General features: G+C 40.0%; 1 protein-coding gene across 1 annotated transcript in view; it reads right to left on the bottom strand.

The window, feature by feature from the left end:
- Positions 1–976: 976 nt before the first annotated feature.
- ADAMTS18 (ADAM metallopeptidase with thrombospondin type 1 motif 18) overlaps positions 977–18,054 on the bottom strand; it is a 70,916-nt gene continuing 53,838 nt past the window's right edge. Inside the window, exons 17-23 of the mRNA XM_088530808.1 lie at positions 16,447–16,588; positions 14,898–15,024; positions 10,387–10,591; positions 8,431–8,622; positions 7,864–8,076; positions 6,317–6,464; positions 977–1,126 (exon numbers count right to left, since the gene is read on the bottom strand). Of these exons, the coding sequence (XP_088386934.1) occupies positions 1,011–1,126; positions 6,317–6,464; positions 7,864–8,076; positions 8,431–8,622; positions 10,387–10,591; positions 14,898–15,024; positions 16,447–16,588 (1,143 nt within the window). The 3' untranslated portion in view covers positions 977–1,010. The remainder of the gene's footprint in view (positions 1,127–6,316; positions 6,465–7,863; positions 8,077–8,430; positions 8,623–10,386; positions 10,592–14,897; positions 15,025–16,446; positions 16,589–18,054) is intronic.

Here is an 18,054-nt window from a genome sequence, read left to right on the forward strand (position 1 = left end):
TTAATGGACTGAGTTGGTATTTCCTTTGACTAACTGCTGAATCAAAATTTGCAGGAAGATTTGAGATTAAAAAGAAAACATTCTTCAGTATTGTGGCATTCAAACAACTTCTGAGAAAAAAAAAAACTACTTTAAAATATCAAGTTTAAGTTTTAGCGTTATATCTAATGAGCTTAGAAAGTTGCAAACATAACCACTGAGCTCAATAAATCTGAGTTCCTTGAGTTAATTGAAATGTGAAATTCTATTTTACTTGTAGCACACAGAAGAATTAAGTCCCAATGTTCTAATGATGAATATTTCTAGGAATACATTTCAAGTTGCTAGTTAACCACCTCTGAATTTCTACACAAAGCAGAAAGTGAATTCTTTGAAACAACAAAAAAGTTAGCATGATGCAAAACTTGCTTTTCCAGCAGCAAGTATGAGAGAGAAGCACCATATATCTTCATAGTGCACCATTTACTTCTGGTGGTCACACGTGCGATGCTGCCTTCTCCAACCAGCCATTTGAATGTCTTTCCTGTAAAAGTGGCAGTAAACAGCTTCCTTACTCTGGAAGGGTATTACCATGGGAAATATGAAAGCAAACACTTTTGGTAGTGCCCTCTGTCCTGCTGCTGTGCTGGAACTTCACTCCTGCAGCTGCCCATTATCTCCTTTGCTTTGCATTCTTATGGATGAGCCAGCCCTGGTTTCTTCCTCCTAACACAGGGCAATGCAAAATGACACTTCTAAAGAAGGAAGAACTTCTGGCCCCTTGTGTCTCTGTGTTCAAGTGATCCATAGTACCCTGTACTTTAGTGAGGTCAGCAAGTAAAGAAAAAAATAAGACATTCCTTTTTCAACATTAATCCACCAATTACTGTACCTCAGACATTCCCTTAGAAAATATGTCTCTTCTGTCAGTGGTTTATGCGGCACCATGTCCTGCCTCAAAGCAAAGTTAATTCCAACATAAATTGAAGAGGAGACTCCTGTCACTGAAGGGTTCAGATAATGTTTTGCTATCAGTTCTTCTTCGTGCATGATTTACAACATTGCTTGCCATAAAATTTGTGGTTACAGACACCATGCTGGGGTACCAGATGACACCAAGTGAAGAAATCCACACAAGAAGGATCATCTGAAGGAGAGAAATCCAAGCAATATGTTAGGTCAGTGTTTCAGCAGTAGTGCTAATGAGGGAATAATTCTACATACTGGTATGCATTGGCAATGTTAAAAATACTCAATTCAAAAATGAGGCATCTATCAAAATTACTGTTGTTTTTAATTTATTATATTAATAGAGAGAACAAGAGTATCAGGAAAAGAGGAAGAAATGGGGAATAGACCACCAGTGAGTGGATAAAGCCATCCATGGTCTCCCTGTTGATTGTAAGTGTTGTTCTCAAGTCAAGTCCTTGCACACTGGACGTGCTCCCGTGCCCGTCAGCACAAACCCTGCGTGCGGGTGTCCTGGACCGCAGAGCAGGGCAGCTTTGCGTGCGCGGGGCCGGGACACACAGAGCTTCGCTGGGGTCTGTGCTCCAGCATGGGCCAGAGGCTCTTGTTTGCTCCATGTGGCTATACCAGAAACCTAGGTGAGCTCTCTTCTAACACTTCCCTTCATTAGGTGTCCTGAATGAGGCCTTGACTATGCCATTTTGGTGAAATCTTAATCAACTGTAATGAGAAAAAGAAGCTGACAGTGTTTCTGAAAAGCACAGCTTTTAATGACAAAAATAAATCAGAGTTTTCAATTAAGATTTTATTTCCCTTTTTTTTTTAATGTGCAGATCATTTATACTCACAGCACAGTAGGTTTAAAAATACTTCATAGCTGCTCCTTTCTACAGTTTGTAGTGGATGCTTTATGTTTCTTTAGAAGAGCAGAGTGATGATTCATGCCAATGATTTATAAACAAATTCACAATGTCTGAGAGAGCAGCAAGACATTTAAATGAGATTTAGCAAAATTTATAGCTAGTCTGAAGTCTCCTGTGAGCATGGGAAAAAAATTCTCTTCAGCCCTGACAACTACTGTTTGACATGGTCAATGGAATGAGTTTACATGGAGCTACTCCTGCCTGCATGCCCAGATCAGGCATGTTGAGAGCTACAGGGTTGATGCCGCCTCACACTGCCACCTTCTTCATTTTCTATGTCCAGGAGTCATCTCAGTTATTCTTATATGAATTTGTTATATTTCATTTTATTCCTTTTTTAAGAACATATTCCTTATGGTTAAGTACTGATGTTACATAAAGAAAATAAACTGTTCTTAAACAGGGTGCAGCCTTCTCCACAGTGCAACCGTTCTATTCTCATTTGAGTGTCAGTAAGGGTAAAACAGGTAGCTTAACATCAAAAACAGTTGAAACCCATGCAAAATACAAGATCTTTTCTCATTTGAGAGTTAATTTTTCCCAAGTTATCTGTAAGTTATTTTAAAAAATTATATAAGCAGCAAGGAGGCTATGTTAATCAATCTTTATGCCCTTTGAAGATCCGAGTGCAATGCAAACATTACAGAAGTATGACCAAAAAACTTTACTCTTGGAATCTAATCCAAAGACCATTGAAATCAACAAAAAGACTCCTGCTTTCTTCAGTGGATGTGGATTGGGCTGTCAGCTCCTTATTTCTATTTACTCCATTTTTTTTTATGTTGTTTTAATTTTGATGCATTCCGAGCAGTTAGGGTTGATGGTTAAGGGTTATGGTGACCGTACCTGTATGCGAGAGAGGCAGGGAACTGACCCAGCTTGTCTAGGGAAGTGTGCAAGCTCTCCCTGAATGTTTTGACTGTGATCACTGATCTGGAGCTGCAGGGCTGATAATAGAGACTGACTTGCTTCAATGTGAGTCCAGCACAGCTGGTTCCCTCTCTTTTTTTTTTTTTTTTTGCTGGTTTAGACAGAAAGTTAAAGAGCAGTGAAGAGATAATTGATCTCTAGAGCCTGACAACCCAGTTATAATAAAGAAGAAAGGTCTCCTGCAGATGTGAGGAGAGAGAGAAACAGGCCAAGGCCAAAATTAATAGCAGACATTACTCCAGACATGAAGTATTGCAGAGGGGGGCTGTGGTGAAAGGATAGTGTTTGATATATCATGACACAAAGGATGCAATAGCAAAAAAAAAAAAAGAAAAAAGAAAAACCAAACTGCAGTACTTTGGAGTGGACCTACACACTTGGTCACCTTTCAGAGATAAACTAAGGGAATTCCATAAACTGATGGAATGAGCGTTGGAGCTAGAAAAACACACTGAAACGTGGTGAGAGGAGAACAAGAGGGAATAAAGAGGGAGGTGAAGGCACCAGGGTATGGGGCCCTGCTCACAGGGAAAGCCCTGTTTAGACAGACCCAGAGGAGGGGTATCTGCATGGTAGTGACAGAAAGGACCTTGCTACAAAGTAGGGACAGCAACAGCTCTGAAATACTGAACATGTCCTCAACAAGGACCATGTATTCCTCTGGATTCCATAAACCAAAATAATTCTACATTCTTTCAATAATATTTCACAAAAATATTGAAAAACTACAGGAGAAATGTAAAGCGAATTAAAAGCACTTCTCTGTACTTTTAACTGTATCTGTAATCTATGAGATTCTAATAATTTTATGAATCCCAACCTGCTTTTTTTAATCTCCATTTACCCTCAGGCCCTACTTCCCTGTTTACCCTTGGGCCTACTCTGCTGTTCACCCTCGGCCTTACTTGCCTGTTTACCCTTGCCCCCCCTCTCCTGTTTACCCCTCGGCCCTACTCTCCCATTTACCCTTGGCCTTACTCCCTCCTCTTTACCCTTGGGCCTACTTCCCTTTTTACTGTCAGCCCTACTCCATTGTTTACCCTTGGCCCTACTCCCCCTCTTTTCTTTGGGCCTACTTCTCCTGTTTACCCTCCAGCCTACTTTATTTACTCTCAAGCCTATTCCTTTTTTTTTTTTTTTTTTTAAACCCTCGGGCCTACCTCCCTCTGTTTATGCACAGGTCTGCTCACCCTGTTTAGCCTCAGGCCTATGGGGACTCTTTATTGTCTACATACTACAATGAAGCTATAAGGTTTTGCTGACATACGTCTCATAGTGAATACACAGCAGCTTTTAAAAGAACTGATATAGTTCACAGAATTACAGAATCATTGAGTTTGGAAGGTGCGTCTAGACATCATCTAGTCCAACCCCCCGCCCCTGCTCAATCAATCACAGACACCCAGAGCACATGGCACAGGGTGTTGAAGATCTGCAGAGAAGGAGACTCGGCAACTTCTCTGGGCAGCCTGTTCCAGGGCTCTGTCACCCTCACAGTAAACAAGTTCTTCCTCACATGGAGATGGGACTTCCTGTGTTTCAACTTGTACACATTAACCATTGTCCTGGCACTGGCCACCACAGAGAAGAGTTTGGCCCCTTCCTCCCTGCATTCACCTCTCAGATACTTGTATATTTTGATCAGATCTCCTCTTAATCTTCTCTTCTGAAGGCTAAACAGGCCCAGCTCACTTAGCCTTTCCTCATAATGTAGATGCTCCAGTCCCTTAATCATCTTTGTGGCTCTACACTGGGCCTTCTCAGAAGACAGAAGCAAAGAAGGCATTTAGTAACTCTGCCTTCTCTGAATCCTCTGTCACCAAGGCATCCTCCCCATTCAGCAGCAGACTAATATTTTCCCTAGTCGTCGTCTTGCTGCTGATGTATTTATAGGAGCTCTTCCTGTTGTTCCTGACATCTGCCACTAATTCCAACGGGCCTTGGCCTTCCTCATTGCATCCCTGCATTCTCTGACAATGTTCCTATATTCCTCCCATGTGGCCTGGCCCTTCTTCCACATTATGTATGCACTCTTTTTTCTCATTAAGTTATCCAACAGCTCCTTACCCATCCAAGCAGATCTGCTGCCCACCTTGCTCAACTTCTTTCCCGTAGGAATGCACCGATCCTGAGCTTGGAGAAAGTGGTGTTTGAATATTAGCCACCTCTCCTGGACCCCCCTTTCCTTCTAGGACCCTGGCCCAGGAAATTCCTCCAAGGAGCTCCGTGAAGAGGTCAAAGTTAGCTCTCTGAAAGTCCAGGCTTGCAATCCTACTTCTTGTCCAGCTTCCTCCATGCAGGAGCGTGAATTCCAACATCTCGTGGTCACTGCAGCCAGGACTGCCCCCAACCTTCACACTTCCCACTAGACCATCTCTGTTTGTTAGTATCAGGTCTAGGAGCGCGCCCCGCCCAGTGGCTCATCAACCACCTGCATCAAGAAGGTACCTGCAATATTTTGCAGGAATCTCCCTAGACTGTCTGTTCCTAGCTGTGTGATTATCCCAGCAGCCATCAGGGTGGAAGTGAGGCCGCGGGCCTCAGGAAGGCAGCAGACTTCTCTGAGGGGAGGGTCATGCCTGTATATCAGACCCTCTGTTCCCTGGACTGAGGAATCACCCACAACTATAACCTGCCTTTTTGCCCTCATGCCTGTGGTCACAATACGTGGAGTTTGCCTTTCTGACTTTATTACTATTTTTGGAGAGGGACTGTCACCTACACTATCCACTGATTTCCCTTCCTCCTCCAGGGCCTCGTACCTGTTGGTTAGGGGTACTTGATAGTGTGAGATGGGGAAGGTGTTCTTCTACCACCACGAGCCCGGCCTCTTACCCATACATTACCGTGCTGGTTTCTTCCCCCTTGGGTTAGGTGGGGAATGAAGTCTGTAATATTGCTGGGCACTTCTTGGTTTCTGTTTCTCCCTCTCTGACTTACAGATACTACTTAGCTTTTCAACCTCCTCTTTTAGCCCAACTACCATGCTGAGCAGATCTTCCACCTGCTCACACCTCACACAGCTGCTCTCCTCCAGGCTGTCCAAAGGAAGTGTCAGGCTATGGCACTCCTTGCAGCCTGACACCTGGACAGCTACACACCTTACTGGTTGTTCAGTCAGGGTGCCCGTCTTCTCCTTGGTGAGTGCTGACGTGGCCCTCTGCCGAGTAATTGCCATGGTGGGTACACGGGGGAGCTCGCTGCTGCACACCCTGCCCTGCCTGCGCAAACTGCCGTGGCACGCTCTGTTTGTCCACTCTGTTTGCCTTTTTTTTAAACATAATGGTGTTGTTTATTTTTTTTTAAATCTTCTCCTGTCTCAGTTATACTCTCCTGTATGCTTTAAGAGGGTTCTCTTTGAGAAGAGAAAAGCTTCAGTGACAGTAAAGCTGAGAAAGTTTGGAGAAGATTCATGTGTGCAGGAACATGCCAAATACTCATCTCCAGTGGGAACAAGGTGAGTTTTGCTGGATATGACAGTGAACCTCCCTGCAGCATTTAGAGCTGGGTGTTACCTCTCTTGACAGGAGCTGGGCAGAAGTTTGTGTTGCAGGCTCTCAGGATTGCTGGTTTCTGATGGGGCAAGCACCCAGCTGCTGGTCTCCCCTGGCGCAGACACTGCACACTCCGGGTTTGCACTCCCCCTCCACATGTTACTGTACACTACCAAGAGGAAAAAAAAAAATAGTAAGCCACATCTCATTATAGAAAATCTCTCAGGGCTCACAAAATCCAAAGGAGAAACATTCGAAGGCTTTGGATGAGACCTTCAAAGAAAGAGCGATCAGGCTCAGATGTGCTGATGCTCAGCAATCCCCACCAGGCCCAGGTTTTCAAAGCTCTGTGCATCTGTTCCCCATGTTGAACTCTTCAGACAGTTTGATTATTTAAGAACTCAGCTGAGAATACAGTTCCTTGCTTTGATACTTAGATATGAACTGGACGTTTTAAAAAACCTGCTCCTGATGGTCTGCACTGATTTATTTTGAATGCTGAGCCTCTGGGCCAAATCCTGCTGTCTGAACTCCTGTGAGATAAAACTCCTGTGAGACTCATAATAACGACAGTACCTGGGGAAAAAACACTGTATTTTCAGGAAGATCTATGATGTGTTTTAAAATGAATAGGCCTTTTACTTGTATGTGTTAAGATACATGTGATCATTTTCATTTGATTACAGTTATCAGGCATATATTGTTCGTGCAAATGTTACTAAATAAGTGTGTGTCTCGTTGATATGTGACTCATAAAGCAGACAAGTTCCAGAAATACAGAAGCTGGTTTGCAAAAAAATGTAGAAACAAATACAGTCTGATCCTATAATGAATCATAGTATTTAGGAAATTCCAGACAATCTGTGCTCAAATACATTGCACAGATAGAGTGTAGTAGTTCAACCACAGTGCAGTTTGAAGAAGCCTGAGCAGGAAGAGTTGGAAAATGAGCTTGGAATGTAGTGTCTCTGGAGCACAAATAACATTTTTGGTGACATTCTTCAGTTCCAGAACAAATCAACAACCTGCATCAAAATACATGATGAATATGGACGTGCATCAGGTTTCAGTGTCTGCGTGGTGTGACCTTCCTTAGGGAACGGCTATGTGCAGGAGGCACCTGTGGCCTGATATCCTTTTGCTATTTTCAGTAAAAGCACACGTTTGATTGCAGCACATTTAGACTGAAACAAGTTTTAATCTAGATCGCTCCGACTCATGTGGTCCTAAAGACACAGCAGCTTGTACCAGTAGGTTTTGCCACTTGCCAGCACAGCCAGAGGCTATTCTTTGCCATATAACACCATAACACCATAGCTCCTCCAGGTTGGGTGCCTCCAAGATCAAAACTGCAACCCCACCTTTTGGTTATGGTGGAAAGACTGTGTCAGCAGTCCCATTGCAGTTGTTTTGTTCCTCAGTGCTCTGTAATGAAAAGCTCTAGGGGATATTGTTTGAACTGCTGTGTAGAAGAAACTTGTGGGTTTTATAAGCTCAAGCCAAGACATGTAATTATTGCTGGAGATACAGGGCAGGGAGGGAGAGGCAAGAAAGCTTCTAATTCCTACCTGCTGCCAAGGGGAGGAATACCAGCCAGACACCGTGTTATACACGGAGTGTGCTGGACAGGGCCCATTGTTGCAAGCTTCTTCCAAGTCTATATTTGGTTTCTTGATGTTTCTACACCTTCTTGGAGGAAAGGTGATCAGTTTCCCATGGATGCTCTTCTCACCACATTTCAGTTCTCGCTTTTGCACACCTGGGCCACAAGAAGCTGAACACTGCAAAAACAAAGTACAAATTATGTGAAATTACAAAAGCAGTATACAGCTGAAAACACAGAGAGCATGTTCCTGGCCATAATCCGTAAACTGAAATAGAGACCAGCCTGTTGAAAGTTGAGAAAAATAAGGCCATCAGGGTACATCTAACTAAAGCTTGATGTAAAGACCTGTGTGTTTTTATAGGAGCTTACCTAAAGCATCTGATTTTCAAATGAAGCTCGCTTTTTTCTTTTTTTTTTTTTCTTTCTTTTTTTTTTTTTTAATTTCCACATGGTCTGTGCATGCCCTGAGTCTGTGTTCCCAAACAAGACTAGCAAAGTGATGGAGTCAACATGTACCCACGCCACTTACCTCACTCCAAGAAGAAACCGCCCACTGGAGCCGGTCATTTTTGGGGCACCGTCCGAGCACGCAGGTCTGCTGGGATTCGGGTTTCTGCTCTTTGCTGCACATGCTCTCAGGCAAGATTTTATGCTTAGGAGAACTGGTACTTTTGCAGTAGACATCCCGTTTCTTAATACCTCTCCCACAAGTCTTGGAGCACTGTGATGGAAAGAAAGACTCATTTGAGCTAGAGGAAATGAAAACTGTCATTATTTGTATTGTACAGAAGAGTATAGAAAACAAAGTTAACATGCTATGTAGCTGCTATAATAATACAAGTAAACGTGAAATTCTACTGGCATATATAGTAGCATAGCATTATCTGCCACTTTTCAAACATTAAGTGTTTTCTTTATGTAGACTACCAACTTGTATAGCCCACATGTAGGATAGATAAGTAATCTCTCAAAGGAAGGAAGCTTGACTTGTGAGCAAAATGTGTTTTTTTCCCTGGACAGCATATTTGAAAGCTGGTCTAACCTCGACCTCAGAATCGCTCTCAACAAGATGTTCTCAGCTATTTGTTATTTTGTCTTCACCTGGGCCTAAAGGGATGAGGTAGAGGCAAAGAAAACTACCCAGGGACTCTCTACAGCACTTATTCACCAAGTGAATCTCACTGCAGGACAGACTCCGATACAGACAACAGTTAAGATGTTTGACAAAAGATATGTTAATTGCCAAGGCTATAACCAAAGCTTCAGACAAGTCTCTAGTGAATAAATATGCATTGCTGAACTGTGGGTTAGCTTAAAACACATTCTATATTTTTCATTGCCTTCGTTAGCAAGCAACAAAAGGCATTCATGAGCAATTTCTGGTGTAAAAGGGAAATAAATGGCCCTGAGATAATGCTGCTGGCTTTCTAACATTTTGCAATCTCTTTCAGTTGATCTTTTTAATAATTAACAGGCACATTTCAATGCAGAATCCTATGCAGAATCCTATGTCTCTTATATTACACCATAGATGTTTTAAAGATATTTCATGAAAGCAGAGATTTACTGAGGAGGCAACAGAAATACCTGCTTGCTGAAAATCTGATTTATGATCTTTCCCCTAAACAAACAAGAAAACCCTTTACATTTAAATTGACTCTCTGATCTGTGAAGACAGACCGAGTATTTTGTTTTTGTTTTTTCTTTTAACTCATTTGAGTCTGTGATATAGCAGCTTGCAGCTGAAGTCTTGCTGCATTGGTCACAGCATTTCAGCAAGACTGGAGACCTTTCATAGGCCTCATTTGAAAAATCCCAACTAGAGGTATGTATCTCCTAAAGAGGAGAAAAATGCACACTTAGTGGCATCAAGGAAATGTTGAAATTATGAATATATTTGAAATCTGTGCTCTTTCCTTTTCAGTATCTAATCATCTTCTCTTTTTTAATTTCATGCCACGTTAAGAACTCCATCACAGATGCTGAAAATAAAAAATCCTTTTCTACTCTACTGCTAGAATAGTTACACTCTTAACAAAGACAAACGTACAGAAGTGATTATTGTCCATGTAAATCATAACTTTATCAGCCCAGAATTCAAAAAAAGTGTTCATTAACATGCAAATTAACCCCAAATGATTCTTTATTCCTTGACTGCCTCTCATCTCTAAGAAAAGTTAATATTGCTGTGGGAATTAATCTCAGGGAGAGATTCATGGCTTTAAAAAATCCTTAGAGCCTTAAGCTATGAAATCAGAAAAGAGTAATCTGTTTTTTATATAGTAAAAAGGAACGGATGTGTCCATTTCCAGCAAGCCCTGCTGTCTATTCACCTATAAAGGCTAGTTAAATTTTATATAGTTTACATATTATTTTCATGAGTAGACCACCTTGCAAAGCATTAGTTCAGGTTCCGTCTCTTTTAGCAGATTTTTGGCAGTATTTTCATTATGCTAGTGAAGGAAGAAGTTTTTCTCCATATTACCTGAGACCACAGTCCAGAGCTCCACTCAGGTGGGCAGTCGTGGTTGTTGCACACCTGCACTTGGGTAGGGGTGCTCACAGGACACAGGGAATGGGCCACCACCTCCTCTCTTTGGAAAGTCTTTTTCTGGACACACTGAAGGAGACGGCTTTGCTGCCCTCCTCCACAAGACTTGCTGCACACGCTCCATTCTCCTGCCAACCAGCTTAAAGGAGAAATATATATTAGAAACTGTGAATCCAATTAACTTTATAAAATCAATGCATGTGAGCCACCTATCAAATATGATTTATTCACTCATTCTGCTTAGCTTGCTCTACTGATATACTGATATCTTTTCAAGCAATCAGAAAGCCTAAATTACATAATCTATCTTCAAAGCATAGAACATTTTAATAGAGATGAAATATAAATCATATAAATGGAACAACTGCTACTACTAATTTAGTTAGAGTTCTTGTCTACTAGAACAAACTTGTACATAAATCTGACTTGGAATTTGTAACTCCTTGGGGATCAAAGTGATTCTGCCATTGGGAGTTGCAGAATATCTAGAAAACCTAAGGGTCTGGATAACAAATCACCATTCCTTTTCAGCATGTCTCTGTGTTTAATTGAAAATACTTTCTCTAAAACAGGAGGTAAAAAAAAATCTTGTCTAAAGAAATGACAGGATCATCTTTTCTGTCACTTCAGTTGCTGAAGGAAAAGAAGATTCACCTATGTAGATGCTAAGGAAAAATCTGGCAGGGCAGGCAAAGAATAGGGCCAATTTACCTGAGTATGAACTACCAAATTCATTTGTATAGAGAAACATTTGTATATGACTATAGTGGTCACTGTGGTGTCCGTTGATATTTGTCAAGCCTTGGCTTTCTTCTGTTTACAAAAAAAAGAATTTGCTTGCTAAAAATCAGCAGCCCTGTCCCTAGTGCTTGGATGATTTTAATGTCCTCAGACAAAATATTTGGCAGACAAATGTAAAATCTGAACAAAACAGTATGAATTTAACTAGACCAAAGCTGAGTCACAGGCAAACTCCAGTCAGGCATGATCATCACAAAACGTACCTAACGGCTGAAGAATTAATTGCTTAGGATAAGGTGAGTTTTGAAATCTTAAAAGCGACTCAATATTTGTTTTATTGAAGCACCGGGTGGGTCCCCAACCTCTGGGTAACGCTGTGCAAACACACAGCAAAGTGTCTTTGTCCTCACAGGCTCCCAGGGTAAGACCATAAATAACAACCCGGGAGGAAGTGAAGAAAGAAACAGAAGTGAAGAAAGCAGAGGAAATTCTGAATGACTAAATGATTACTCAAGATAAGAATTCTCATCTAAATACCAAGCGCTGAATTTAAGATCAGAATTTTCAAAATAGCAGTTTTATGAACTTTTCATAACTTATTTCACCAAAAAAAATGGTTCTTGTTTCAAATCCAATTGCTTGGCCTATCCTGTTTGGTGCTTTTTTCAGAGCGTGAGCTTTGTGACTACTAGAATGGCTGCCTATACAGAATTTTAATGTCAGAAAAGGCTTTTTTCTTTTCACTGTGTGAAGGATGAATATCATCCCATTTGCCTGTTCTTTCATATATGTCTGAATTCAAAATAAATTGTGAAGATGTATTAAAAGCCTATCTTGGAAAAATTCCTTTGGTTAAAGGAGAAAGCTTGAATCACATTCTAGTAACTCTAGTAACTGCCAGAAGTATTGGGGAAATATAAAGGGTCACGATTAGGACAAAGAAACATTAGCATGAAAAAAAAAAAAAAACAGTAGTTATGTAATTCCAGAAGAACTCAGAAGTTCTCTTTTTGTCTGAATTGTAAATGTTTGAAATATTGAAACACAAACTTCTGGAAAGAAGTCATAGTCCTAATGCAGGCTACAACTTAAAATTACCTTGCCTTGATACCTCTGTTGACTGTAACAACCAGAGGGCAACCAAAAATGATCATTTTAAGAGCTTACTCACCAAAACTATCAAAAAAGTCCCACTCTTCACAGAGGAATGGCCAATAAACCTGCTTTAATGTCCTCTAATAAACTGCCATTTTCCAAGATTAACTGGGCTGTGATCCAACAGTATCTTTCATTAGCTCAAATATCTAAATAATTATGACCAGATTTGGCAGCTCTAAAATCCAACAGTAACAGTGTGCAGTCCTGGTGCCTTTCTGTGTCCGTACTGTTGGGATAGTAGCTTTGTTCCTCCTCAGATTAACAATGCTTTGTTCTCATGCAATAATTATTCTTCACTGAGCTTTGTAAGTCTGGAGTCTTCACTTTCATGTCACAAGACTGACACTCTTGTAGCTCTGTCTACTATTCACCTCCCTCCCCTGCCTATTATGGCTACCACATTTGTTTTTTCTTTATGGGCTTATTTTTAAGCATGCTTTGCTCCTTCCATGATATTTAGTAGTACTAAATATTTTCAGGTTTGGCCGTCTCAGCCTTAGGGGAGCCACTACATGCCATAAGTTTCTGGTAGATTCCTCAGAGGAGAGCATCAGGTTTACTTCCTTTCAGCTCAGTGGCCATCTGCTGATTTAAGACATGGTCCCACATGTAGTTCCTTCATACATTTAATGTATTTTGAAGATTTAAAAAGAATAACTAATTATTGAATTGAATACTTTCTCTGTAGGTTGGGCGCAGTGGTGTTTTGGGGGGTTTTGTACTTTTTTAGGGTTCAAGTCATTAATTGTGCTGCAAGTACAATAAGACTATTAGAGCAATTCAGCATAAAAATATTGCATTGCATGTCAAAACGGATACTCAGATATTTTCAGTGATACACCTATCAGAGGATCTTCAAAGTATACGGGGACCAGTAATTAACAGAAATGGAGATTTTGTGTGTGGGCTTAATAGGGACTTTATACCAACACGATGCCACATAACATGAAGGTAAAGCATAAATAACTAAAAAGGTCTCCTGGAAACATCATAGAAACTACATTTCTGTCTATACAATATTGAGCCCATTGGATAAAAATACTTCTGGCAGAAGATAAGTCACATATAAAGAGATTGTGTTTGGCTACAAAGATGACTTAAAATTGGTATTCAGAAAATCATGTGGCTAAATGCAATCTAAAGAAACTGCTGAAGCAGGAACACAGAGCTCTCATGGGACATGCTGCCATTATTTAAACCTTATCTCTATCCTTTTGTGGTCACACTGTATAATTTGCCACTTGGATTTTGTGTGCTCTGCTGTAATCTTTAAATTTAGCAGGAAATTCCAATCTATTACTGCACCATTTTTGAATATGTTAAACATTGCAGACTATGGATTTTCTAAGTAAAAACAAAGCCACTACGCAGCATATATGTCTTTCAACTTTAGCCCATCATCCTTTCCTGGATTGAGGGAGATAGGGAAAGCCTATTAAACTATAAAATGTGTTATTTTTATGTAAGTAAGGGAAAAGGATTGGCCAATTGCTTTTACTACACATTGCTGTTATCACTGCCGAGCAAAAAGAGCAGATTGAGAACAGGACAAGAGCCTTCCCCATTTCTTCTGCCTTTGGCCACCATGCACCACTATCCAACTATCTTCAGTTTCTCACTGAACCACTCAATTTTTCCACCTACCCAGAAGTCAAATTTCTTGCCCAACATAATTCAGCATTTCTGATCTTTAATATAAAACTTAAATAATGCTACAGTTGCAAAGACAGACATGCAAAAGTGGAGGAAAAAAAAAAAAAGGGCAGAAGACAGACTGCCGGTATACCCTTAAATCTACCCATTTATATTCTAACCCACATGAAACTGGTTAATTATATGACTACACAACTTCTTTTTTCCAAAGGACCCCAACCACAGCTAATATAAATCAGTGAGACTCCCATGTTTTCAAAGGAGCTCCATTGATTTATGCTGGCTGGATTTTAAATACTTATCTGTATGTCAGTGTCTTCCTTTGCATCTCATTTGCAAACCTAGGAACACAGGAAATGTCTCCATATTTATTTTTGTGGGCACCAGGAGCATTGCGGACAATTTATTTGACTCAGATAATCTCCTTACTGATATAGTAATGTCCAAAAATCAATAATTACACTTCACAAGGTCCTTTTAACCTAACCTAATATGTGGAACCTGAGTCACAGGGCCACGCTGCCACATGGGGAGTAGCACTTTACTCAGGAAACGGTCTTATTGATTCAAGGTGAGTAAAGGTGGCAGAACAGGCCTCTAAGAAACTTAGATTTACTCGGTGTCACATAGCTAACCCCAGCATGGTGACAGAGCTGCAAGCAAGCCCCAGGAGGTCTTGCTTAGCACAGTTAGAAATACCGCCCCTGTTGTTATCATTGGGCAAAAGCCTGTACAAGTAACACTTTAAAACAATTGCTGTTTTAAGTTATAGAGTAAAGATGGGTTCATCCAGAAGGCTGTACACTTCTGTGTGCCTATCAGAGAGGACTTCTTTCCTGGGAAGGATAGACCTAAGGCACAAAGAAAAAGGTACAAAAATAAAGAGCACTTACTATGCTGGGCAGGGATTAGTATTGCAGAGTTTTGTTTCAGTTAAAGGCTTTGTCCTTGGCCCACAAAAAGAAGAATTAACTTGCGTACGATGATCTTCTAAACAAACTGCTTTTGATGTAATGTGTCCTATAGAAGTATTAGAAAGAAACATAGTAAAATAAGTGATTACTCAAAATGCAAATGAAAACATAGTAAGGAAGAATTTTACCCAAACAAGACTAAGCTCATGCTTGGTACAGTTCCATTGACCTGAACTAAATAAAATAGAATTTAATTTGGCAACATGTTTTTAGCACTAATTTTCCTCTCTGCAACACACATACCATTGAGGTCAGATGAAACTATTTATTTATAAGCAAGCAGTACTTTCTTAGAGTTTCCCCTGAATACTTGCAGAAACAAATGGCAGTTTTTCACCTTGTCTTTCCAGACTGCAGAGTTGTAGAAACTCTTGTACCTCTAGTTCCTGCAGCAGGACAGATGAGAGAAGGCTACAAATGCCTTAAGGGATTAAATGATTTTATATATTTATCCTTTAATTGAGACGGATCATTTACTTCACACATGGTTCACTGGCATAGCAAGCCAACTTAGGAACACTTGTGTCCATTGTCTTTGTATGTATGCTGTTATATTTGTTTTGAAAGGAAGCAAGATATTTTATAGCCACTGTACTCGTGGTGGCACTTTTTCCTATGGGGAGTGTACTGATATGTTAGGAAAACTGACAACATCCCAGCATATTCCTAAGATATTCCTAAATATCCAAGATATTCCTAAATATCACCTGGATTTCTTTTTTCCAGTACAGGAGCATAGCAGCCCATCCACTTCTTTGCTATTACAGATAAGCACATCATATAATCTTGTTTATATGACCCAGCTCCAATTGAAAAGCCATTAATTTTTTAATTCTCCATTCATTTGGCAAGACTTCCCACATGTCAGTTTTCTGCTTTCATTAAATCCTAGGATTACTTTCAGTGACAGAACATCCAGGATTTAGAAAAATAAATACATGGTGTGAACAGATCAAATACCTAGAGGAATATGGTAATAAGAAATCTTTAGCCTACATAGAATTTCAGAGATTGACCTGGCTTAACTCAAATATTTGTAATTAAACAATGAGAAGATCAGGGTGAAACTGTCAGCAAAGGTCTCGATAATATTTTCATCTTCAATTACTCTCTACAGAGAGATACATTTTATTCCTTATTCTTTGTTATCGTTCTATGTTCCCAAATTACAACTACATCAAAGCATGTATTTAATTCCCTCATTACTTCAACAGCAAGATTTTGTATGACTAAAACTGACCTGAAGAAGACATACTGAGTCACCTTAAGTGACATGAATTGAGATGGGAATGAGATTTTATTATTATTATTATTAAGAAAGGTGTTTCATTGATGTAATAAGCTGTCAAATAAAAAAAAAGGATGAGGCATTTGGCGTAATCCCGTGTCTCTATGGATACAGACTTGTGTGAACTGAGGAGGTGCTGAACCGTTTGAGATGGAGGGTTGGGGCCGGGCAGGTACCTACCGCCGCCGCAGGTGGCCGAGCACGCGGACTGCACCGTCACCCACGCGTGGCTGTGTCGCCTCACCGAAGTCTTGTTCTCCTGGGGGCTTTTGGAAAAGGTGTATTCCCAAGCTATCCCCGGATTTTTGCCTTGTAACAGGATCTAGAGAGGGGAATTAGAGTTTGGTTTAAAAAAGGGGTGGGAAGGGAAACAAAAAAGTGCTGTCATTCTAACGGAAGTTGAACGACACAGACTGCCCACATAACATCTATACACACCGTGTTTCTGACAGAACTCTCTGGAGACAATTCTTCAGTAAAGGAAATTCTATAGGAAGTGTGACTACTGGCTATAGGAACAATCTTTGTCACTTAACTCAGGGACCCCAGCTCTTGGAGGTATTTCTCAGTGTCTCACTATTTAATATTTTAGGAGTAAATTATAGTGCAGCTTTCATGTAAACAATTTTCCACAGTTCACTGTATTCATTCCACCATAGTGTGAATTAAAATCAATGCAAGATGTAGGAACATCTGACACATATCTAAATTTTGGGGAAATTTTCTATTTAACAACATTGATTTTAGAAAGCATTTTTGGCAGCTAAGTACATTTATATTCTTTTACGAGAATTTACAATTAGAGAACTCTATTAACTTTTATTTCTTGACCAATATGGGCCTGGTCCTACTAATATAAAGAGCAGGTGCAGTTAACCTCACTTCCTAAACATGCTTTTCTATTACCACTAGCATTTCAAGTATGATTCCGGTTTATGTTAATGATGATTGCTCAAGATATTCATAAAATATAGTAGGCAATACGTCCCATGACATCTGAGTGCTTAAGAACATCCATGTAGGTAGGACTGACCTCTATACAGACAGGTTTCAAAAATCATCAACAAACTTACATTTATGTCTTTTACAACCAAAAAACTTAATAATATTCTAACATGTGGCCAAGTGTTCTAAAGTATTCCAAAAATGTACATATTGGAAAAGAGAAATTACCCATTACAGTGAAAATTTAGACCAAATTTACATGAACTTGAGCTCAGCAATGTTGAACACATGAAGGATCTGGACTGCATAATGTTTACTTTTCTAAAAGAAAGAAAAATGGATGCTACATACTCCATTCTTAGCCAAATATTTCAGTCAGTGAGCCTTGATAATGATCCAAACTGAGAATATAGGAATTCAGAACTATGAAAGGCAAAATACATTCAAAAGAAACGAAGAGTGTGCGTTTTCTCATTGAAAGACTCAGATTAGAAAACCTCACCATAGGTAAATTAAAATATGTAAACAAGACTAAATGCTTTATTAAAAGGAGCTTGTTTCATAAACACCTTGAAGTACCTGTCCCTATTTCTACTGAATATTCCTGAAAGAAATAATGTTACCATATGTGCTTTACAGAAGAGTCATCCAAGTAGATCACAACAATTTTACCAGACCAGGATTAAAGAAAACATAGGAATTGGGCTGCTGGGCAAATTCAAGCTGGCCTGCACAAGCACAAGACAAACATCTAATGTGTGAAGCTGCAGAACACATTCTTTAGTAAAAATGGTGACACACTTTTTTCAGAAAAATGTGTGGCATAAAGCCACTTCTCAAAAA

The sequence above is a fragment of the Tinamus guttatus genome, unplaced genomic scaffold (assembly GCF_059628265.1).
Source record: "Tinamus guttatus ecotype Peru unplaced genomic scaffold, ASM5962826v1 Tinamus_guttatus_pri_ptg000389l, whole genome shotgun sequence".
Taxonomy (NCBI): Eukaryota; Metazoa; Chordata; class Aves; order Tinamiformes; family Tinamidae; genus Tinamus; species Tinamus guttatus.